General features: G+C 65.2%; 3 protein-coding genes across 4 annotated transcripts; 2 read left to right on the top strand and 1 right to left on the bottom strand.

Moving 5' to 3' along the window:
* The first annotated feature begins 602 nt into the window (after window positions 1–602).
* Window positions 603–6,332, top strand: GJB3 (gap junction protein beta 3). 2 transcript variants are annotated; one of them, XM_052811868.1, is made up of 3 exons: window positions 603–758; window positions 1,938–2,088; window positions 4,092–4,925. In XM_052811868.1, exon 3 carries the CDS (start codon window positions 4,122–4,124, stop codon window positions 4,923–4,925), a length of 804 nt encoding a protein of 267 aa, XP_052667828.1. In that variant the 5' UTR covers window positions 603–758; window positions 1,938–2,088; window positions 4,092–4,121. The 2 variants fall into 2 exon arrangements, with proteins under 2 accessions (XP_052667828.1, XP_052667829.1); XM_052811869.1 differs by lacking the exon at window positions 603–758 and adding an exon at window positions 5,200–6,332 and having other exon boundaries at window positions 1,744–2,088; window positions 4,092–4,876.
* Window positions 6,333–8,226: 1,894 nt separating this feature from the next.
* Window positions 8,227–11,637, top strand: GJA4 (gap junction protein alpha 4). Its single transcript, XM_052811866.1, has 2 exons — window positions 8,227–8,320; window positions 9,310–11,637. The coding sequence occupies exon 2, from the start codon at window positions 9,331–9,333 to the stop codon at window positions 10,360–10,362; it is 1,032 nt and encodes a 343-aa protein (XP_052667826.1). The 5' UTR covers window positions 8,227–8,320; window positions 9,310–9,330; the 3' UTR covers window positions 10,363–11,637.
* A 6,406-nt stretch (window positions 11,638–18,043) lies between these two features.
* Window positions 18,044–19,402, bottom strand: SMIM12 (small integral membrane protein 12). Its single transcript, XM_052811777.1, has 2 exons — window positions 19,375–19,402; window positions 18,044–19,113 (listed from the first exon to the last, which is right to left on the bottom strand). Exon 2 carries the CDS (start codon window positions 19,094–19,096, stop codon window positions 18,818–18,820), a length of 279 nt encoding a protein of 92 aa, XP_052667737.1. The 5' UTR covers window positions 19,097–19,113; window positions 19,375–19,402; the 3' UTR covers window positions 18,044–18,817.
* Between the last annotated feature and the right edge of the window lie 3,258 nt (window positions 19,403–22,660).

Here is a 22,660-nt window from a genome sequence, read left to right as displayed (position 1 = left end):
CTGGATGCCACCGGTGCTCTGGGGAGAGGGACGGTCCCCTTAGGGACACATCCCAGGTCCCACGAGGACAGGAGTGGAGGCAGCCGGCAGGGCAGGGTCCCACTGCGTGGGGACATCGCTACCGTGCTCTGGCACCCGGTCTGTGCCGTTCTTTGGGAAAGGTCTCGTCCGGGACGCCCCGGCGTCGGCAGGGCGGTGGCTGCGGGTCGCTGTAGGTTGGAGATACCGATGAGCTGTTGCAAAACTATTACTAAGGCAAAACTATTTAAAAAGTGGGTTATAATTGCGTAATTTGTGATTCTTAGCAACGGTTGCTGGCTGACCCATAGCTGGGGGGATGGCGTGAGCCCGGTGCTGGTCCCTGGCCAACCCCGGTCTTGCCCGGGGTTTGCTGCCAGGTTTGCAGTGCCCAGAGCCACCCGTGCAGGGGATGGAGCATCACCTGGCAGGAGCCGCTGGTGTTGCCTGCAGAGGAATCCAGCTCTGTTGATCTCACTGCAGAATTTGACCCGCCTTTGTTGTTCAACCCGAGCGTGTGTGTGCATGTGCGCAGACAAGAACCTCTACAGGAGCTGTTTCCCAGACTCACCCAGTGACTGGGAACAGAACAAACTACCCTTCCCCTCCCCACACACACGCTGCAGACAAAACCTGAGCGCGCAGGAGGGCTGCAGACAACACAGCCGGGAAAGAGCTTCCCTACCCTGAAAGCTGCCCGGATCTGACCACCTTCCTCTGGCCCTTTACCGGCTGCGCAGGTACCTCCAGCGCGCCGGGGCAGAGGCGCGGGGTGTCAGGGGGTTGCTGGGGACCTGCAGGTTGTGGGGGGACGGACCCCATGGTGCTAATGGGGTGCAGGTGGGAGATGTGTTACAGCTGGGGCTGCTGTGCCTGCGGTGGCTGAAGGTGGGGACCCCGACATCACACAGTGCCACGTCAGGACTCCACAGGCTGCGCACCCGGGGGGGGTGATGCAGGGGGCTGGCACGGTGTGGCACCCCGAGCAGCAGGAATGGCCACCCCAGGCTCTGCTCCTCTGTCCCACTGCCCTCCCCAGGGACCGAAAGAGGCTGAGCCCCCCCAGAGAAAGTGCACAGCCCCGCTCTGCTGCATTTGCACCCCAGAAGCTGGGTGCTTTCGGGCCCAACGCCCCGCACCCACGTGGGGCAGGACCCGGCGGTGACGCAGCGGGCTGGCATGCCAGGGGCTGGCGAGGGTGCGGGGTTTCACGGAAGGCAAACCGGAGCTGCAGGCAGAGCCGAGTACACCTGGAGCATCGCCCCTGCTCTGCCTGGCTGCCGGCCAGGCTACGGGGCTCCTACGGCACCGCACACCGCACCCCGGCACGGGTCTCAGCACGGAGCTCACATCCCCTTCCCACCCTGCCATGGGTCCATGGCTGGAGTTGGCACTGGACTGAGCCAGGCACGCCAGTGCCGGGCAGGTGGGTAGCATTGCCGGCAGGGCACCGGGGATGGGGGCATGGGCGAATTGGCAGGGTGGGGAGCAGCACCGGCCCTGGGGTCATGCAAGGGCTCCAGGCTCCAGCCATCGGCACCAGCTTTCGGCTGAGGAGGGGAAAGCAGCAGCTCCTCTCTTCCGATTTCAAAGCGAAGGGCCGGGCGGGAGCGCTGCGATTGCTCCCCACCCTGGCTCGCTGCCGCGGGTTTGCCGGGGAGGAGGATCTCCTGGTTTCAGATGGGGCGGTGAGCGAAGAAGGTGCATGGGTGCAGGCAGAGGCACTGCCCTGGCACTTGGCGCACGCCGGCACGGGGACCCCAGCTTGGCCCCGCTTGGCTCAGCCACGCTTCTCGGTGCGTCCCCAGGTCAGCAGCGTGAGAGCGTAACGGTGGGTGCGGGGCTTGCTGTGGGGTATCCCCGGCCAGGGATCCCTGTGGGCTCCGGGCAGCGCTCCAGGCTCTGTTCCTTCCTTGCAGTCACTGGACGCCTCGCCGCGCCACACAGCCCTCCCCGGACGAGGGGACCCTGATCGCCCGTGTGCCATCACATCCCCGGCCATGCCCCAAGCTGGGGACATCCCATCCCGCAGCCCCCGGTGAGCGGGGAAGGAGCCCGAGCCTCCTCCAGGTACGTCTCAGGGGGTGCTGGGTCGGCAACGGGCAGCGGCTGCTCGGGAGTGGGAATGCGAGCGCACGGTGCTGGTTGACCTGAGTAGCTGGCAAGAAGGAATTAGCGCTTGGGGTTGAACGTAGCTTTCGATCTGGCCTGAAAATGGAGCTGCCCCTTGGCTCCTGGGCTGTCCTGTACTCCCCAGGCGGGTTCTTCAACAGCCAGAAACAAAGCATTTCTCTGAAAAAACCACCATATTTTTCTTACACAAAACATCTCTTTTAGAAAACGCAGAAATAAAATGTTGGGGCTGGTGGTATTTGGGATGTGTTCCCCCTGGAAGCATTTGGCAGCCACGGTGCTGCCTCTCCAGCCCCAGCCCCAACCTGCTGGGCCAGTCGCGGCTCCTGTGGGGCTTCGGCGCATTCCTTCTGCCAGAGCCATGCAAGCACCAGGCGCTGCAGACCCGCAGCAGCTCTGTGGGCACAGTGGGAGCATTCCTGCGGCATGCAAGGAGCTGGCCCGCAGCATCTCCTCGCCGTCGGGCACAGACCCACAAATTTGGCAGTTCCTTGCAAAACCGGACTAATTCTTGCAAAGGCAAAGAGGCTGCAAAAAGTCTCCACGGTGCTCGGCTCTGTCCTTCGAGGGCTCTGATCTTCACCCGCATGCTGCAAACCCTGCTGTGCTCACGTCAGCAGCGGTGTGCATTACTCAAAGCAACTCCTTAAGAGCCAACGGTGTGGGGGCAGACCCACCCCACCATCCCGTGAAACCTTCTGTCAGACGAGACACCTTTACAGCACCGAGTCAACAGCTGCCAACTCACCTCTGGGTAAAAATCGCCCGGGGTTTGTAAATCCAGGCAGCAGTAAAGCTCTGGGTCGGGCTTAGCGTGCCACCCTCCTCGCATCGGGGCAGCCCCAGGCTGAGCTGCGGAGCCGGTTTGGCCGGCACAGGTCCTCGGGGTTGCCGGCAGCGCTGCCGGGAGCGGGGTGCCAGCCAGGGCGACGTGCTGGCGACATGCATGGACTCTCGCTTTCAGCAGCCCAGCTCTCACCTCCACTTGGACCGCCTCGGGCATCACCTGCGAGAGAGAAAACCGGTCCCCGGTGTGTCCTGGCATCCCAGCTCTGCAGCAGCGCTTCCCCTTCGGCTCTTGGCATTAGCAAAGTATGGCAGCCGGTTTAGCCCATTTTGTCCATGTAGAAACAGGCTCAGGGAAGGCTGGGACCAAGCCCGAGATCCCCTGGGATCTCCCTCATGGTAAAGGTCCCCATCCATCCCCAAAACGCGCTGGTGCAGGGTACGCAGGGGAGCCTGGCTGAGCTGCATGAAACCCTGGGGAGGAAAGAGGACAAGCCTGGGGAGCGCAGGCCAGGAGCTGTGCTGGTCCGGCGCTGTGCCCCGCGGGGAGCCAGCACCTCGGCAGCCAAGGAACTGGCAGGGTGCTGGGGATCCATCCTGGCATCCATCAGCATGTGTCCTGTGGGCAGTGGGGCAGAAGGAAGATGCAGTTGGGGATGGAAATGCTCTGTGGGGTCCCCTCCCGCCCCCATCCCAAGGGATGTGCCAGCTTGAGGGCTAGTGTCTACACAAGCCTTTGCTCTGCTGACATGCCAAGCGCCCTGCACAGCCATCCCGGTCTGCCGTCCGGGCACGGCCTCCTGCTGTTGATCCTGGCCCACTCCAGCAGATTGTGCTGCCAGTTTACACCGATGTGCACAATCAGGCCGGGGACTTGGTGGCAGGGACTTGGCCGGGAGGCTCATTCCTGATGATAAAGCCTCCATCAGAAGGAAGCGCAGAGAGATTGAGTCACCCCTGACTGTCACCAGGAGAGTGCAGGGCTGGGCTTTACTGTCCACGAATGGGATGGTCCCTCCACCCCAAATGAGTATAACGTGGTGAGGGAGAGATTCTGGCGGGTCAATGAGATTAAGTGCAGCAAGAGATGAGCTGCCCCATTGCTGTCTCCCATCGCATCTCTCCACCTGCTGCTTCTGCTGCTGTTTCTCCAGGTCGGGTGACTCTGGTCTCCACCGGCCGCCATGGATTGGAAAACGCTGCAGGCGCTGCTCAGTGGGGTCAACAAGTACTCCACAGCCTTCGGCCGCATCTGGCTCTCTGTGGTCTTCGTCTTCCGCGTGCTGGTCTACGTGGTGGCGGCCGAGCGTGTGTGGGGAGACGAGCAGAAAGACTTTGACTGCAACACACGGCAGCCAGGCTGCACCAACGTCTGCTACGACCACTTCTTCCCCATCTCCCACATTCGCCTCTGGGCCCTACAGCTGATCTTTGTCACTTGCCCATCCCTCCTGGTCATCATGCATGTGGCCTACCGGGAGGACCGCGAAAAGAAGAATCGGGAGAAGAATGGGGAGAATTGCCCTAAGCTCTACAGCAACACGGGCAAGAAGCATGGTGGGCTGTGGTGGACCTACCTGCTCAGTCTCTTCTTCAAGCTTATCATAGAGATCCTGTTCCTCTACCTCCTCCACAAGATGTGGGACAGCTTCGACTTGCCAAGGCTGGTCAAGTGCTCCAACGTGGAGCCCTGCCCCAACACTGTAGACTGCTACATCGCTCGGCCAACCGAGAAAAGAGTCTTCACCTATTTCATGGTCGGAGCCTCCTCCATCTGCATCGTCCTCACCGTCTGTGAGATCTTCTACCTCATCTTCAAGCGGGTTGTGCGGAGTGCGCGGAAGTGGAAGAAGTCCACCAAGCGCTCCGTCAGATACAGCAAGGCCTCCACCTGCCAGTGCCACCTCAAGACGGAGGAGAAGGACAAGTCCCAGACTAGGTGTGTGGCAGCTCTGCGGGCCTCGGCTCCCAATCTGAGTGCAGTCTGACGGGGCACTGGGAGGGGAAGAGGGAGGAAGACGTGTCTGGGGATGGCTGGCCCCAGAGATGGCCAGCCCCAGAGATGGCCACTGGTGATGCCACCACCAGACTCTTCATCCAGGACCTCGATGGCTCTAAAGGGGAGTGGGACACATCCATGGGAACTCTCCTGCTGGGGGCCGTAGGCATGTCCCCAGGTGTCCCAATGGCATGGGCACGCTCAGTGGCAGGTGGGTGCTGGCTGCCCATGGGCATGCCTGAGGGTGTCTGTTCTTTCCACAGAGGAGAGGAGCTGTGAGCTCACGCATCCCAGCTGGCTCGCTTTCCCTTGGCCCACCAGCTTTTCAAGCCTGCCAAGTCCCCCAACCCTCGAGAGTCAACCCGTGTGAAAAATGACTAAACCCAACCAACTAAAGTCCCCCGAGAGAGGGCCATAGGTGCCCGAGCAGATGCAGGTAAGGTGAGGGCAGCCCCAGAGCTCTGCTGGCTGCACACAGCGGTGCCGCAGGGCTTGTACATCACACCAACGCAGACGCCGTGCACGACTCTGCCGAGCAGCCAGCCCCGCCGCGGCAGCCAGCGCTGTCCGGCCTGGCAGCGAGCCCAGCCAAGAGCTGCAGGGATGAAGCCATCGAGCTGGGAGGGTACACGGGACTGGGGCTGGTGGGAGGGAGCATGGGGGCTCCCGTGTCCAAACAGCTTCTCTTGGGTCCTCCAGCTCTGCTGCTCCCATGCTGGGTGTGAATGCACCGGTTGGTGCCCAGTCAGGGCTGGCATCACCCAGCATGGTGACAGTCGTCCTGGCTCCCTGTGCCTTGCACATGCACAGTCCCAAGCACTGTTTCATCTTCCTTTCCAAAGAAATGCTGGGCTCAGTGCTGTGGCCAGACCCCTCTTCATGCAGCCAAAGTAATTACAGAGGAGCAGGGCTCCAGGCTGTTGCCAACTGCTTGGTTGGCCCAGTTTGCCAGTACTGGGGCAGGAGCAGCTTTCTGCCTTTGCTCATGCAAGCACCGTGCCGGTGTCCTGCCTAAACGCCCTTGCTGGCTCTGCTGCTTCCCTCAGTGCCTTTGCATCCCCCCTTGTCTTGGATGGACATCACGCACAGCACGAGCTACGGATCCAAAAGGCCAATAAACGCCATGTTGTTTGTAGACACTGGGATCTGCTCCGCACGCTGTAAATCGGGGGGACTGGTGAGGGCAGAAGAAATGGATTTGCAGAGGTTCCCCAGGATCCCTGGCCGGGTGCTCCTCACTCCCGCCCGAGCCGGGGCAGCACGGGTCGAGCCCCAGGGCCAGCGTGCCCAGCATCCGCCCGCTCCACCTCCTCCTGCCTTGTCGCGCATCGTTAAACTTTAATTCACCAGAACCGCATGCTGGCCCCCAAGGAAATCAAGGATGGATCAGCATCAATTATTTACTAAACTTTGATAAATATTACAATAAATAGAAATGATTTCCATTTAATCTCTCCTTAAGCAGCACTACGCGGAGGGTCTGCTGGCGCTCTGGCCAGCCGTGTTTCCAGCTCTGCTCGGCTCACCCGCGCTTCCCCAGAGCCATGAGTGTGTCGCCGTGCGTGCCACCACAGCCGGGGCTCGTGCCGCTGAGAAAGGCTGTGTCAGCGATGCCCACGCTGTCGGGAGGGTGACATGTCTCTGTGCCAGGACACAGAAAAAGTGCTTCCAGCATGGGCTGCTCCTTTGGGCACCCCAGCACCGCGTCACCTCTGTCACCTGTGGTGCTAGCCCTGGGCACGGGGCACCCTGTGCCAGAGGAAAGATGCTCCAGAAGGTTGAACAGCACAAGGTCTCTGACTGGGAAGTGGCTCTGGCACCAGCGTGGGGGTCTGCTCTGGGACACCCGCACGGCTCACTGGGGACCTGTGGCTGGTGTGGGTGAAGCCCATGCTTGGCACAGTCTTCCTGGTGGGTAAAGCAATGTGGGAGCCGCCACATCCGCAGGTGAGGGCAGCTCTGGTTCCTTTGTAGTTTTGGAGCAGCTCCCCAGAGGCGATCACTTCCACCGTCGAGGGCTGGTGGGATGCAGAGCATCCCTGGGGACAGGCACTAAGGGGGGGCTCGCTGTAGCAGCAGACACAACCCAGAGGCAGTGGGAAGCGGTATTCACGGTGGGCCGGCTGGGAGATGGGCACCGGGCTCCGCAGCACCCTGGTGCCACGGCCTTGGTCAGCACGTGGGCGTTACGTGAAGCACGGCAATTATTTTATATTAAACATAACAATGCTGTTCCGGCTCTGCCCTCCGCTCAGCCTCGGCACTGTCTGTGAGGAGGAAATGCCACGTCTCGGTGCGGGAGAGGCGGCAGCTCCCAGTTGCGTGTGCGGACTGGCCTAGTTTCTGGTTTCGAGAGCCCAAGCCCCCCCGGTCCCAGCTGGCCCCACGCAGCCCATACCAAGTGTGCCAGCCCATGCCAAGCGTGCCAGCCCTTCGCGGCCGCTGCAGGACAGTGACTGGGGACACACACAAGGGTTTTGCCCCCCGACCCCTCCCGAAGCCAGCAGGACTTAAGCCTCTGCATAAAATATCAGCATCTGCCCCCCACCTCCTTGTTGCAGTGCCTCCGCTGCCCCCCACCTGAGCCCCCCCCGACAGCAAAGCTCCGCTTAAAACCCGGTGGCGGGTCCCGGCCCCCGGATCCCCGGTGCAGCTCGGCCCGGGAGCCGGTGGGGGACGCGGGGCCGGGGCAGCGCCGGGCTCCGGTGTGGCTCCAGGGCTCCGGTGTGGCTCCAGGGCTCCGGTGTGGCTCCAGCACCACCCAGCGCCCGTCGCGCCGCACGGACCCGCGGGGGGACCCGGCGAGCGCCGGAGCGGGCAGGGGACGGAGCATCCCCGGGGACCCCCCACCGCACACCCCCGGGGCATCTCGCCCCGGACCCGGCCTCCCCCGCTGCCCCCCGCCCCGCCGCCCGCGATGCGGGCACTAAAAGCGCGGCGGTTTTAGGGGCGCGCAGCGGGGTGACTTGCTCAGGGTCCCACGCGTGGCCAGGGTCCCTCTCCCGCTCGGCCGTGGCGGAGCCGCAGCCGGGGACGAGCGGGCAGGGAAAGCCGGGCTTCCCACCCCGGCTACGGCCCCCGCTGTCCACGGGGCTCCCGGCTGTCCCGGGGGGGTCCCGGCCGTCCCCGGGGGGTCCCGGGCGGGCGGTCCTCCGTGGACCCACGCCCCCCCCTCCCCCTCGGGGCCGCCCCCTCGGCCGGGGGCAGCGGGACGGGGCGGCCCCGCACACCTGCGGGACGGCGCTAAGCCCCGGCCCCCGGTTTCCTGCCCGCGCTCCTCCCCCGGTTCCCCCGGGCCCCGCACGGCCAAAGCCGCCCGGTCCGGCCCGGCCGCTCACACCCAGCGCGGCCCGAGCCAGGCGGGACGTGCCCGGCGCGGCGGAGGTGAGTGAGGGGTCCCCGGGACCCCCGGCGGCTGCGGCTTCCCCGGGGACACCCCGCTTGGGGACAGCGGGGGGGGGGGGGGGACAGCACCCACATCGGAGCACCCCTCTCGCCCCACCGCGGCTGGGTGTCCCTTTAACGGCCCAGCTGGCACCTCCGCCCGCTTAATTGGCAGAGGTTAATTAGTGGCCAGGGCTGCGGCCGCTTCCTCTCTCCCAGCTGGGCTGCGGGGCTGAGCTCCCGTGGGGGGGATGCGGGCTGGGTTCGCCGGCAGACCGGGGGTGAGGCTGAGGGGTCCCCGGAGCGGCATCTCGGGTCTGCGTGCGGTGAGTGGTCTCGGGGGTCCCCAGGCCGGGGAAAACCCTGGGCGAGGGGGAACGTGCTGGGGCTGGGGTGCCATCGCCCCGCAGCGAGGGAGCCGGCTGGAGACTGTCCCATCGGTTTGGGGTGAGCCCTGAATGGGTGTCGGGGTGGCTGCTGTACCCCGGGGGTCTGTACTCCCCTCGCCACGACCCTGCTGCTCTCTCCTTTGGTAAAGCCGGGGCAGCGGGCTGTAGGCGAGGCAAATCTGGGCTGCTCCTGTGAGCCCCCACCGTGCCCCCTCTCTGGCTGCCGTGACCCTGATCTCCCAAGGCAGACCCAAACCTGCTGGCCAGTGAGCCCTTCGCTGCGGGCTCTGTCCTGGGATGCCGGGGACAGCCACGAGCCGTGGGTGCTGTGGGGGGAGGTGAATCCCTGCGCTGCCTCTTCTCCCCCAGCCCCATGTTTCCATACTGGGCAGTGGGGTGCAGGAGGAGCACTCCTGCACTCAGAAATGCTGCCTGGCTCCCTCCCTCAGGTGTGGGATGTTCCTCAGGGGGTTTGCTGGGACCATCTGCAGAGCAGCCATGTCCCGAGAAAGCATGGGGCTTAGGTGGCCCCATCTGCCCTGTGCTCTCCAGCATGGAAACAGAGAATTGACTTGGCTCCCCTTCCTTCTCTATTGGCAGAGGCACGCGGCTCCCTAGAAGATGGGCGACTGGGGTTTCCTGGAGAAACTGCTGGACCAAGTCCAGGAGCACTCGACGGTGATCGGGAAGATCTGGCTCACCGTGCTCTTCATCTTCCGCATCCTCATCCTGGGCTTGGCCGGGGAGTCTGTATGGGGGGACGAGCAGTCGGATTTCGTGTGCAACACCAAGCAGCCGGGCTGCACCAACGTCTGCTATGACAAAGCCTTCCCCATCTCCCACATCCGCTACTGGGTGCTCCAGTTCCTCTTTGTCAGCACCCCAACCCTGATTTACCTTGGCCATGTTGTCTATCTCTCCCGGAAGGAGGAGAAGCTGAAGCAACAGGAGAGCGAGCTTCGGGCTATCCACAGCAAGGACCCGAAGATCGAGCAGGCCCTGGCGGCCGTGGAGAAGAAGATGTCCAAGATCTACATGACAGAGGACGGGCGGCTCAAGATCCGAGGAGCGCTGATGTGGACGTACATCATCAGTGTGATCTGCAAAAGCATCTTTGAGGCTGGCTTCCTCGTTGGCCAGTGGTACCTGTACGGCTTCTCCATGGTGCCCCGCTACGTGTGCAAGAGGGACCCCTGCCCTCATCAGGTAGACTGCTTCATCTCCCGCCCTACCGAGAAGAGCATCTTCATCATCTTCATGCTGGTGATGGGCCTCATCTCCTTAATCCTGAACCTCCTGGAGCTCTTCCACCTCTGCTGCAAGAACCTGCTTAGCAACATCAAGAAGGTGTCGGGGCCGGCCGGCCCCAGCCGGGATGCCTTTGCCGATGACATGGTCTCGGGTCCCTACACACCCAAGCATTACCCCTTCCTGCCCATGGCCGAGAGCCACACGCCGCCCTACCAGGCCTACAACAAGCTCTCCAGCGAGCAGAACTGGGCCAACTTCCACAACGAGGAGAACCTGGCACTGGGCAGCAGCAGCAGGGCCCTATCGGACCCCTATGCCCCCAGGGCTGCCGAAGCCCCCGCCCCAGAGGAGAAGCTATGCAGCCGGCCCGGGAGCTCAGCCTCCAAAAAGCAGTATGTCTAGTGCCGGGGCTGGCCCCGGCCGGCCGAGGGGACCTTCCTTGGTCCCTCGTGCCTGCAAAGGTGCTGGCGTGGGCAGGCAGCTGCCTCCTGCCTGGTGCTGTGCCGTACGGGCGGGCCCCGCTCCGGAGGCTGTGCCCGCGGAGACCTGCCTGCTCCGGGATGCGATGCTCGGGAGCGGGGCTGAGTGTCACCCTGGAGCGGAGCCTTCGCTCTCTCCTGTTTTCCCCACAGACCCTGCAAGGAAGGAAACTGCAGAAAGTTCCCCGGGACGTCGCGTCCCGCGTGCCTCGCCGTGGGAAAGGGAGAAATCTCTGGAGCCACGCGGCTGGGAAAGGGCTGTCCCTGGGGCCGTGGCGGGAGGCTGCTGCCCCTCGGGAACTGCGGCTCGGCCGGACCCCGGAGCTTGCCGGAGCCCCCACCGGCGTGAGAGCCGGGCGTGCAGCCGTGGGAAGCCACTCGCCTCCAGCCTCCACGTGGAACGGGCTGAGCCCGGGAGGGCTGGGGGGAGCTGGGCTTGATGGTTCCTGGCCACCAGCCCTGTCCTGTTCCTCTGACCCCGGCAGGGAGCCAGCAGGGCCAGCGGCTCCTGCCTGGGGTTTGCCGCAGGAGCTGCCCCTTCCCTGCAGGGCACGGGGGGGGGTTAAGCCAGCGGCAGATCTCAGTTTGGGCTCTGCGGTGAGCGGCCGATCCCGATGGCTGCAGGGTCACCGCTCCGGTGCCCTGGGAGTGCGAAGCCCCCCCCCGCCTCCTGGCCCTGGATCCTTTCCCATGTGGTGTGTGTCTCTAAGTTATTTTTAACCTGCTGGCCTGAGCGTGGAGCTTTCTGCCTTAAAGGTGCAGTTGTGCGGGGGATTTGGGGAGCTGTGTCCAGCCTGGGCCACGCACCCTCCAGCCCTGTGGTTTTGGGGGAAGAATTAGCCTAGCAGCTGCTGGTTTGGGGGGTTATTGGTTTTATTACTTTGCACTAGTCCTCTCCTGCTGTGGGCTGAGGTGCTGGGGGGGGTGGAAGAACCAACTGCCACAGCGAGAGCAGTTGCCCCAACTTCCCCAGCCCACTGGTGCTGTGAAAGGGGAAGGTCCTGCCATTACTGAGGGGCTGTGGGTCCTGCGTGACCCAGGCACGAGTGTGGAATGCAGACATTATTCCTCAATGCTGTTTCCTTCCCCCCCTGGGCAGACTCAGTGTTGCATCTTGTTGAATAAAGTCGGATGAATGAAAAAGGTGAAGTGTGGTGTGACTGTGCTTCATGCAGCTGCCTTGGGGAGGGTGGGTAAGGGTTTGGGGCCGAGGGAGAGGGAAGCTGCTGTCCCATGGGCGATGGGGCTGGGCTGAAGGGGAGCACGGGCACCCTCTGAGCTCCAGTTGTGCTGCTGGTGCCGCTCACCCCCTGAAAGCACAAACCTCCCTGCTATAGTGTCCTGTCCCCTTGAGCCCAGCCTTGGCCCAGGGGTGGTGCAGGCTCTGGGTTACCCAAAGCAGGACTCGGTCCCTCTCCCCATGCCCCAGCTCTGCTGCAGATAAACCCAGTGGAAGCTGTGGAGCTGCTCGTGGCTGCATAATAGGTGGAAATGAGCAGCAGATAAAGGCACACAATGCGGCTGCGGCTGTTGTTTAGTTTGTACAGCCAAGCCAGCCCGGGGCAGAGCCTGCTCTCGGCCGAGGGCCTCTTCAGCAAGGGTGGGACAGGCTAAAAATACCCTGGAGAAAATGAAATATGGGTGATATGGGGTGATATCGCTGCCATCGGCCACTGGAGGAAGCGAAGAGGGAGGCACCCGGCTGTGCTGCCCTTGGGGCAGAGCCTGGGCTGGTGGCTGAGCCTGCCCTTGGCTCCCCTCCCTGCTGGGGATGGGGGGGGCAAAAATCCCCTGGGGTGAGGGTCTGGGGTGCACGCTATCAGCCCTCGCCTGCACCCTCCATGAGGATGCTGGGGCAGATCCCCTCTGGAGGGACCCTGCCCTGCTCCCACCATCTCTGGAGGGACCCTTCCCTGCTCTCACCGTTACCCAGTGGGGACCCCCCGGGGCACCCCAGTGCAATGGGGGACCACAGCCCAGTGCTCACCAGGCATCAGCAGAGCTGCAAAGCCCTGAAGCGCTGTGGCTTTCTGGGGAGAGCAGGCTGGCGCGCTCGGCCAGGAGGAAATGCCCGTGTGAAAGGTAACGGTGCAGCCGTGCGGTGTGTTTACCCGCCAGCAGCGCTCCCCCGCTCGCCTCCCCTCTCCTGGGCTGATATTTTTGTTGGCACCGGGGGAGCATCACGCTTTTCCGAACGGCCCTGCAAGGTGGTAAACAAGACGGCCGAGAGCCCCCTTGCCTGGACACGGTGCCCGGCCGTGGGCGCTGAGCAAACACAGCTCCACGTCCCGCTATTGTTCCCGTGTTGTGACAAGGTGGCTCGGGGGCGGCCGGCGTGACCCCCACGCCGCCGGGACCTGCCCACGGCACACGCCAACAACAACAGCGAGGGGTTCACCTGCGCGGCAGGGCCGCGGAGGGGGTGGCAGCGGGGGCCGGTGCTGGCAGCAGCCCCCCAGAAAGCGGGCAGGAGGCCCTTAGGCAAATAAAAGTTTGCAGCTGATAAGGGCGCGGGCTGGCCCGGTGAAGCCCTTTGGCACAGCCTGGGGACAGATAGCGGCCGGACGGACACGTATGGCCTTTCTCACACCTCCGCGCTCCCTCCTGAGTAAACAGGCCCCTCCGGTCCCTTTCTGGGAATGGCACTTGCTCCCACAACACCCAGCCCTGTACCACGATGCTGAGCCCTGCGGTGGCACGGGCAGCCTGGGGGCTGCGGTGAGGGGCTCCCCATGGGCACCCCCAAGACCCAGCTCCGGGTCCAGCTCTGGGATAACGGGCAGCAAGCAGAGCCCCGAGTGTGTGCCATGATGCGCAGGCACCGGGACCCACCGCAGCTGCCCAGCCGGGACGGCGGAGAGCCCTGGGCATCGCCATGGGGTGGGAGCACCACGGGACTGTTCCCATGGCCACTCACAGGCTGTGACCCCCGGCGCTGGGAGTTTTGGGGAGGGGGGGGCAGCTTTTGTACCCCTCACCTGAGAGCCTTGTGGGCTTTATCCAAACCCAAGGCACAGCCGCAGCCCTCCAGAACTATCTGGGGGGGGAGAGAGCTGCCTGCCTGCACTGTGCCGTGGTGCAGGAGCCAGGCTGCCTTGCTCAGCAGGGTGCAGGCAGTGCCGTGGGGCTGCTCCCGCATCCTCAGCTCCTGGAAGAACGCGAGTGTCCAAAGAGGGATGTGACGTGGCCGAAGGAGCAAAAGGAAGAGGGAGAGAGGTGGACAGACAGACGGATGCACACCTGACTGCCAACAGCCTGAGGCTGGGGGTGTACAGGTGTGGGGTGTCCCTTGGGTGCATGGCCAGCAGCACTGTGCACCCCCTCGGCTGCTCACCAGCAGTTCAGGAGAATGCTGGGGTGGGGGGGTGGCCACTTGGAGCACCCCCTGGGTCAGGAAAGGCTTTGGGGCAGCTCTGACAGTCCTGGGACCCCAATTCCTGCTGGGGACATAGGTCTAATGCAGCCCCCAGGAGCTTGCGCCAGTGACTGCCCCACAGCCATGGGTTTGGAGGGAGATTCCTGCCCTCCTCCCAGTTAGGACCAGTCTGTGCTGGGCTCCCCCTGCACTATCCTGCCCTGGGCTGGGGGAAAGGAGCCATGAGGGCTGCCGCAGCGTATCCCGCCTGCAAGGCTCTGCCCAAGGCGCTGGCTGAGCACCAAGGAGTTTATTTTTAAGCTTTCCCAGCGTACAGAAAATAGCAAGTGTCTAAATCCGACCTGCTCGCAGGAAGAGCCGTGGCGGGAGCAAAATCGCAGCTGAGAGGGGAGGAAGGGCAGAGGGCTGGGCAGGGGGATGCCAGCCGGGACAACAGCACAGCCCCCCGTCCCCCTGGGGCCCCGTCCGTGCCCAGGGCTCTGCCTGCAGTTTACCAGTGCCCCATTTCCCGCAGCCCCTCGGGGGGAGCGGGCTCAGGCAGGAGCAACCTCCTGGGCCCCTGAATCCCAGCACCCCATGCCCGCAGGACCTACCATCGAGGCAATAACCAAACCAGGTACAATTTTGCCCTTCTCGGCGCCGCTGCCAACAGTGCACAATGAAGGAAAAGCAAACCCCAAAGAGTTCCTTTCCTCCCCCTGGCCCATCCCCAGCGCGGGGTTATATTTAGCCCTCCACGCGCGGGCACAGCAGACAATGCGGCCCCGTGTGAGAACCGCAGGCAGGAGGAAACGCGCTCAATAGCCCCGCCGACTTCCCGCATCCTGACATTGTCGCTCCCCTCCGGCCGCTTCCTTGTGCGGAGGCAACGGGACTGCGGCAGCCGGCACCCCATGCCCATCCCAGGATGGGTCCTGCACCCGCCAGCAACTCAGGGCATCATCCCAATGGAGCACCAGGAGGGCAGGGGCTGCTGCCTGCATAGCCGGGGGCTTTTCCTGGCATGGAGAGGCCGATGTGGTCTAAAAGCAAGGAGCTGCGGTGGCCCTGGGGTGCTGGGGATGGGGAGTCAGCCATGAGCTGCGGCTGCAAGAGGCAATGCCGAGTGGGAAGGGAACACGTCCCGCTGTAGCTGTCCCTGGCCAGGCCTCGAGGAATGCGTCTCAGTGCAGAGCGGATTTGCTCCTCTCACTTAGCACTTCAGGGTTTTTGCTGGTGGCAGAAAGGAGCCGTTGGGCATGGCATGGTGCGCCTGCGCCATGGGGCCGTGGCAGGAAGAGGCAAGCGAGACAGGGAGGCTGGGAAAGGACTCGGCTGCACTTGGGGAAAGGGCAAAACGGGAGCCTGGGAAAACAGCCTCGGCTGGCCCGGGCAGGGGAGGGAGCAGACGTCCCCAGGGGCTGCGGGGGACGCACTCGGGGCGGGGGGATGCACCATTTGCTCTCCAGTGCAGCTGGAGTGAGGACCCTCCATGTCCCTGGGGCTGCAGGGACACCGCACTGTGTGGGGGTCCAGGGTGACCGTGCCACTCCAGAACGGGACACAGGACCATGAGTCCCTGTGGCCCCCAGCTCCCTCCCCGCTCCAGCCCCCCAGTGCTTCTCCTCTCCTCCCCAAAGCATCGTCACTCAGGGCCTTGTGGGAAAGGGACCGATGGCTCCGAGCAGCTCTTGTGCCAGCACAAGGTCACAGCATCCATAGCCCCCGTGCAGCTGGCGCATCCCTGCTCTGATCTAACCGGACGTCCGCTGCAGCCATCCAGGTGTGCCGAGCAGCCGGGGGGGGCTCTCACTGTCCCTGCCTGCACAGCAGCTGTCCCAGTCCCCTGGGCCAACCCCCAGTGAGCTGGGACACAGCTTGCCCCCCCCCCAACACACAGCCCCAGCTCGCTCCCTGCATCCTGCCTCTGGAAACCACCACCTGCTCCTCTCACAAGCTGTTCGGGATGGATCCCCAGGAGCAAACCCAACCCCAGGCAGGGCAGAGGGTCAGCCCGGGAGCCGCAGCCACCCTCGGAGCCCGTGGGGAGGAAGCAGCAAGGCAGCAGGGCCATGCCAAGAGCACTGCAGCCGGTTTGCCCCCACCAAGCCGAGGGCACGGCCACCACGTGCTGCGCAGGGACAGGCAGCACTTCTGCAGCTGCCGGATTCGATCCCTGCCCTGTGGCACAGAGCGGCCGCAGCCGGCCGCGGCCACAGGGACTTCCCCGAAGCCAGACAAGCCCCGGGAGGATGCTCGCCTGCAAAACACCAGCCTCCAGGCCAGACACGGGACTCCCTGCCTGGGGACAGGCTCCCCCCCACCGCCTCGCACACGCTGCTGGCACAGCTCCTTGCCACACTCCCGCTGCAGCGCCCGGCTGTGCCATGCTGGGAACAGCCGGATTACAAACGCGCTGGGCCAGACCAAGGACTTTTGTGCTCGGGCAGTTGTGTGCAAGCTCGGGAAGCCAGTTTTTTGCCATAATGGTTTATTCAACAAAGCTTCCTCTCGCTCTTCGTGAGCTACCGCGGCTGCTCACCCCAGCCCTGACTGCTTGCCGGCTCCTATTCTTGTACAGCCGGCACTTCCCAGGCAGCACATTGTTGGGATTCAATGGGAGGAAGGGTGGGTTTACAGCACCAAGAGTTATAGGAGAAAAGCGGCACTTTCCCGCACTGTGACCGGTCTTTGGGAAGCGGCTTCACCCCTTCCCCAGCGCCTGCGGGGAACCACGGCCTTGCAGCAATACCAGCATCTGCTGTGGGGATGGACAAGAGTCCCCAGACACACGGAAACCAGCTGGAAACATGGTGGGACCAGCAAGGCAGCCGTGGCGGGAGCAGGGCAGGGGCTGGGGCTGCCCAGCCAGGTGCTGTCGGTGCCTGTGCAGCCACCGTTGGGGCTCAGTCCTTCCCAAGGGCATTGCTCCAGTACCGTGCCGGAGCAGCCCCCCCCGACCGACACGGTGTGGGCCCAGGGGAGGAAACAGGGCAGCGAGGCCCCGACAAAGCCCAATTGTGCCCAGCCGGCCCTGGGAACAGGCAGATCAATGGGCTATAAACAGCCAGGGGAGCCACTCCGTCGCGGGGTAAACAAAGGCATTTCAGAAGACATTTCCGAACTGGGTCTGGCGGGTCCCGGCTGGGGGAAGGGATGGGACCGTTCCCACCCTGGTGCACAATAGGGAACAACCATCGCCCAGCATCACCCCACAGCCAGGCTGGGAAAGCAAGAGGCCAAGGGCAGGGGCTAGCTCAGGGGACAGTGCCAGCCTGTCAGGGGGACGAGGGTGATGACACGAAAGGTGCTGTGAGCCCCAGCGTGGGAGGCAGCAGTGGGGCAGGGCTGCGACAGCCTTTGCATTGCCCCAAGACTCCTCCTGCACCTTCTAACCCAGCCTCAGCTGCCCTCACACACCACAACGGCAAAGGCCTGCGAGTTCCCGGCAGTGCCGGGCCGTCAGCCTGGCCAGATGGCAGCGATCCAGCCCGAGGACAGCAGGTTGGGAGGTAAACACAGCCGGGCAGCGACGGCAGTAAAGCTGTCAGCGGGGCAGAAGCTGGCCCCGAGGAAGCGGGACAGAGCGATGCGAAACGCTGAACTGGCTGCTGACCTCAGGACTTCGCACCAGGCACGACAGATTTATCGTCCCCGGGAGGGGAAGGCCGGGCCGGGGCAGCAGCAAGGCCTCGCTCAGGCACCAGGGGAAAAAACAAGCCGGGAGGCAGCGATAACGCCGGCTACGGCCCTGGCACGCTGCCGGCAGCGAGCGGCGGCACGGTTACCGGCTGGCCCTGCTCAGGCAGTTCTCACCAGGGTTTGGTCCTGCTGTGCCGCTGATGCCTGAGGCTGGATGGGACACCGGCCACCGGTCCCCAGTGTTCGCTGCTGGTCTCTCCCGCCATGGGCTGCCCTGCTCAGCAGCCCAGTGGGACCCTCCCTGTCCGCTGGGACCCCACCCGGCGCTGCCACAGCCCTTCTTGTCTAGATAAGGAGGTCGAAGGGAAGCAAATGACGTGGCTGGGGGAGCCGGGAGGGAGGCACAAGCACAGCACGGGCTGGGATTTCGGTGCCTCCCCCTCTTTCCTGCCCGCCACCCTGTTGCCAGGCCCGAGGTCAGTGCCCAGCCAGCGACAACGATGGCATTTCTCCCATTGTAGAAGGGGTTGCTTCTTGAAAACATGGGGAGCAGAAACACGCTGAGCCAGGGTTGGGGCCAGGTGCTGATGCAGACGACACAGAGGGCCAAGGACTGACAGAAGTTTATTCTGGCTGTTCCCGTACAAGGCAGAGATCTCCCCGCTCTCTACACGCCAGCCCAGAGCCACCACCACGCTCTGAGCTCCACGACGGAAGCAAGGCCAGGACTTCCAACCTCCCCCTGTCCCTCTTCCTTGCTGTGAAGCCTGGGGATGATGCAGAGAGGACTTCCCCAGAGATCTCCACTGCTGCTCAGGCTCCCGTGGGCGTAACGTGGTAGCGTGGTGCTGTGGTCAGGGTTCACAAAGAGCCACGGGAGAGCTGTAAGCAGGACGGCAGGTCCTCCCGCCCCAGGCGGTTAGCCTGACCCCAACCCCACGTCACTCAGGTCCAAGTTTCTTCTGTCTTCACGCCATGGAAGAAACCAAACCTAAAGAGACGTGGGTGGAACCAGGCTGAGAGGGTTTTGTGGTTCAGGGGCCAGGACAGGCCGAGAGCTGATGAGTTTCAGACACGTTCCACCTCCAAAGCAAGGTTCCCTGCCTGCTTTGCCACAAAGGAAGAGGTTTGGGTGCTGTGTCTCGAGCGCATCCGTGGGGTGGGCAAACCCTGACCCTCCGGAGGGCCCCTGGGGAGTGAAGAGCAGCAGTGGGCACAGCGTATTGCCCAGATACGGCCCGGTGCAGGAAGGACGCTGCTGGAAGATGTGCAGGCGACAGGGGAGTCCCCAGCATGGTGCTGCGGGCCACAGCCCTCCGGCAGCCGGCCCCAGCCCCAGGGACAGTCGCTCCAGAGCGCTGCGTTTGCCCAAACAACTTTATTAACTTTTTTCCGGGCGGTTCCTGTTCAGCACGGCTCGAGGGGCGAACTCGAGCTTCTCCTTCAGGCTCACCACCTTGGTCAGGTCCTTGCCCGCGATCTCTTGCAACTTGCGGTCCTCCCGCTGCTCCGAGATGCTCTTCTCCTCCTCGGCCGCGGGCGGGGGGTCCCCACGGAGGAACCATTCCAGGTGATAGCCCACCAGCCCCACCACGAAGGCCACGGGGAAGGTGACGTACGGGGCCTTGGAGCGCACGGCCGCCCACAGCACGGACCACATGGTGCCGGGGGCTGCGCCTGGCAGGGGGCGAAACGCGGCGGTCACAAGCCGGGCCCGGACCCCCGGAGGCCTGCGGGCTGGTTAACGCCCGGGAGAGGCTCCGGCGGACAAGGCCGCACCGGGCCGGGCCGCACCGGGGCCTCAGTACTGACCCACAGGGAACCGGGACCCGCCTGGGCCGACACCGGGACCCCCGCCCGGCCCCCGCGGGGCTTCCCTGCCGCCGGACCCGGACCCGGACCCGGACCCGGACCGAGCCCCCGGCGGCCGCCGCTCACCTGGGCCCGGCCGCCGCCGTCGCCGCCCCGCCCCTTCCGGTCAGCGGTAGCGCGGCCCAGCCAGGCGCCCCCGAGGCCCGGCGGGGCGGTGCTGCCCCCTGGCGGACAGCGCGGGATCGGCGGCGCTTGGAGGAGCGGCCCCGGCTGAGGCCGCCCCGCGGGGACACCCACGGGGGGGGGGGGGGCAGAGACGGACCCACCGGGGGGGACGGGGAGACACCCAGGGCGTGACCCACGGAGAGAGACCCCCGGCGAGACCCACGGGGAGAGAGCCACCTGGAGGCACCCTCGGGGAGATGCAGAGGGAAAGAGCCACGGGGACACCCACGGGGGGAGACCCACGGGGAGACCTGCGGACACCCCCCCAGCCACCCTCCAGGGAGATCTGCTCCTGCGCCAGCGAGAGACCCTCTCCCGCCCCACAGACACCCCTCTCCCACCCCACGGACACCCCCTCCCGCCCCACAGACACCCCCTCCTGCCCCACGGACACCCCCTCCCGCCCCACGGACACCCCTCTCCCACCCCACAGACACCCCTTTCCCACCCCACGGACACCCCTTTCCCACCCCACGGACACCTCCTCCCACCCACAGACACCCCTTTCCCACCCCACGGACACCCCCTCCCACCCACAGACACCCCCACCCACCCCACGGACACCCCTCTCCCACCCCACGGACACCCCCACCCGCCCCACGGACACCCCTCTCCCACCCCACGGACACCCCCACCCGCCCCACGGACACCTCTCTCCCACCCCATGGACACCCCCCCCCCACCCACAGACACCCCCTCCCACCCACGGACACCCCTTTCCCACCCCATGGACACCCCCTCCCACCCCACGGACACCCCCTCCCACCCACAGACACCCCCACCCACCCCACGGACACCCCTCTCCCACCCCACGGACACCCCCTCCCACCCCACGGACACCCCTCTCCCGCCCCACAGACACCCCCTCCCACCCACAGACACCCCCTCCCACCCCACGGACACCCCCACCCGCCCCACGGACACCTCTCTCCCACCCCATGGACACCCCCCCCCACCCACAGACACCCCCTCCCACCCACGGACACCCCTTTCCCACCCCATGGACACCCCCTCCCACCCCACGGACACCCCCTCCCACCCACAGACACCCCCACCCACCCCACGGACACCCCTCTCCCACCCCACGGACACCCCCTCCCACCCCACGGACACCCCTCTCCCGCCCCACAGACACCCCCTCCCACCCACAGACACCCCCACCCACCCCACGGACACCCCTCTCCCGCCCCACAGACACCCCTCTCCCACCCCACTGACACCCCCTCCCACCCACAGACACCCCCTCCCACCCCACGGACACCCCCTCCCACCCCACGGACACGAAGGGGCTGTAGACGGGGGAAAGGCGAGCCTGGCACCGGCCGTGTCCCCGCGGGGAGGTGGCCGCTGGCCCGGAGTAACCAAAGTCATCTTTATTAATTGCGGCGGTTCGTTACAATAAAAAGGGAGCCACGTGTCACGGTCACTGCACGGCGCTGGCCGGGGTGGGGGCCCGGGGGGGGCCCTTCCCAGGCACATCCCTAAATCCGGGGTGTTTGGGGGGGGGGAGTGGGGTGGGAAAGGGCTTTGGGTGGCTGAGCGGGCGCTGCCGTCCCGGAGGTGTTTAGCACCAACAGACCCCCCCGGAGCGAGGGACCCCCAGCGAGGCGTCCGCCTGCTTGGCCCTGGCCTCCCCTGCTATGTGGGGGGCACGAGTGGGCCCCCCCCCAGCTGCCTCCGATCCCACTGCCCTGCCCGAGGGCGCCGGGCGAGGTTTGACCCTGGATTTTGGGAGCTACCCGGCACCCACTGGCCCTGCCTGGGGGGTGGCTGGTGATGCTGTGTGGGGCTGCTGGCGTAGCGGGGTGGGGGACAGAATGGGGTCCTCCCCTCCTTCTGCCACCAAAAGGGACACTGGGGGGGGGACGGGATGCTTGGACAGGGACCGGGGATGGGGATAGGGACAGGGATGGGGCAGATGCAGCCTCCTGCCCCGCCACACTGCTCTGCCCTGGAGGGGACCTTTGGGGACCCCCCCACCCTGCTCCCGGGTCTGTGCGCAGCGATGGAGGAGCCGGGATGAGCAGCATCCCGGCGTGTCCCTTGGCCCCGTAGGGGAACCAGGCACACGACAGCCCCATCCTGGGGTGTCCCATCCCCACGGGGCACCAGGAGCTCGGGGAGAAGGGGGGACCCCCCCCAGGGTGATCTCTAGCAGCCCCACACTCAAGGGACAGCTGCTGGCCGTGTCCACGCTCCCATCCCACCCGCCGGTGCCAAGCCGCCACGGACCCCGGCGCTGTGGGTGCAAAAAGGCTGCGGTCAGGTCTCCCCACCACTACCACCCCGCTCGCACACCAGGGAAGCGGCTCCCACCGGCGACGAGGCACAGGGGGACCGTATCCCCCATCCCCGGCTAGTGCCACGCTGCAGAGGTGCTCCCAGACTCCAGGCTGGCAGGAGGGAAGGACAGACGGATGGAGGGACAGACGGATGGAGGGACAGACGGATGGGGAAGAAGGAAGGGCCGAGCGGGGAGAAGCGCGTCGCGATGCTCCGTGCGAGGGAAGCGGGGCGGCTCGCCGTGACCGGGGGTTTCTGCTGCTCTGGTCCGTCCCACCAGCCAGAACACAGCGCTGGGCACGTGTCGTTTCTGGTTTATTCCTCAGGTTATATTTATATATGTATAGAGGGGAAGGAGCCCCGTGGCACCCGAGCCAGAGGCAGGCAGGGGCAGCACGGGGGAGCCCCTCGTCCCCACCGTGTCCCAAAGCCTCGTGCCGGCAGGGCCGGGGAGCAGGGCTGGGGGGGGGCTCTGGCCAGGCGGGGACTGGGGGGGGGCCCCGTCCCCGCCACAGGCTGGGGGATTGCACTGAGTACAGAGAGGCGGGGGGGGCCTGCCTGCAGCCCCCTCCCCTCCAGCCCGGTGGGGCCGGGGGCTGAGGGTCACCTCTCTTTCGGTTGGGACGCAGGCTGGGGGGGGGGGGTGCAGAAGGGCTGGGGGGGGTGGGAAGGGGACAGAGAGCTGGGACACGGCCCCAGGGAGGGCAGAGGGAGGGAGAGCCCCGGACCCCGGGAGAGGCTGGCAGGGGCATGCGGGCGGGGGGCAACGGGACGGGGCAGAACCGGGCTTGCGTTCACCCGCCGTCGGATCCACGAAAGGTCTAAGATAGAAAAGAGAGAAGCTGTGAGTGGGGCCAAGAGCTGCCCCAGGGTGTCCCCGCGGCCCCCCATCACAGTGAGCTAC

Source organism: Harpia harpyja, chromosome 16 (genome assembly GCF_026419915.1).
Source record: "Harpia harpyja isolate bHarHar1 chromosome 16, bHarHar1 primary haplotype, whole genome shotgun sequence".
Taxonomy (NCBI): domain Eukaryota; kingdom Metazoa; phylum Chordata; class Aves; order Accipitriformes; family Accipitridae; genus Harpia; species Harpia harpyja.
The sequence above is the reverse complement of the archived record's forward strand: the minus strand, read 5'-3'. Positions and strand labels throughout refer to the sequence as shown.

Coding starts and splice junctions, on each gene's coding strand:
- SMIM12 (XM_052811777.1), bottom strand. CDS start 19,096: ATGTGGTCCGTGCTGTGGGCGGCCGTGCGCTCCAAGGCCCCGTACGTC.
- GJA4 (XM_052811866.1), top strand. CDS start 9,331: ATGGGCGACTGGGGTTTCCTGGAGAAACTGCTGGACCAAGTCCAGGAG.
- GJB3 (XM_052811868.1), top strand. CDS start 4,122: ATGGATTGGAAAACGCTGCAGGCGCTGCTCAGTGGGGTCAACAAGTAC.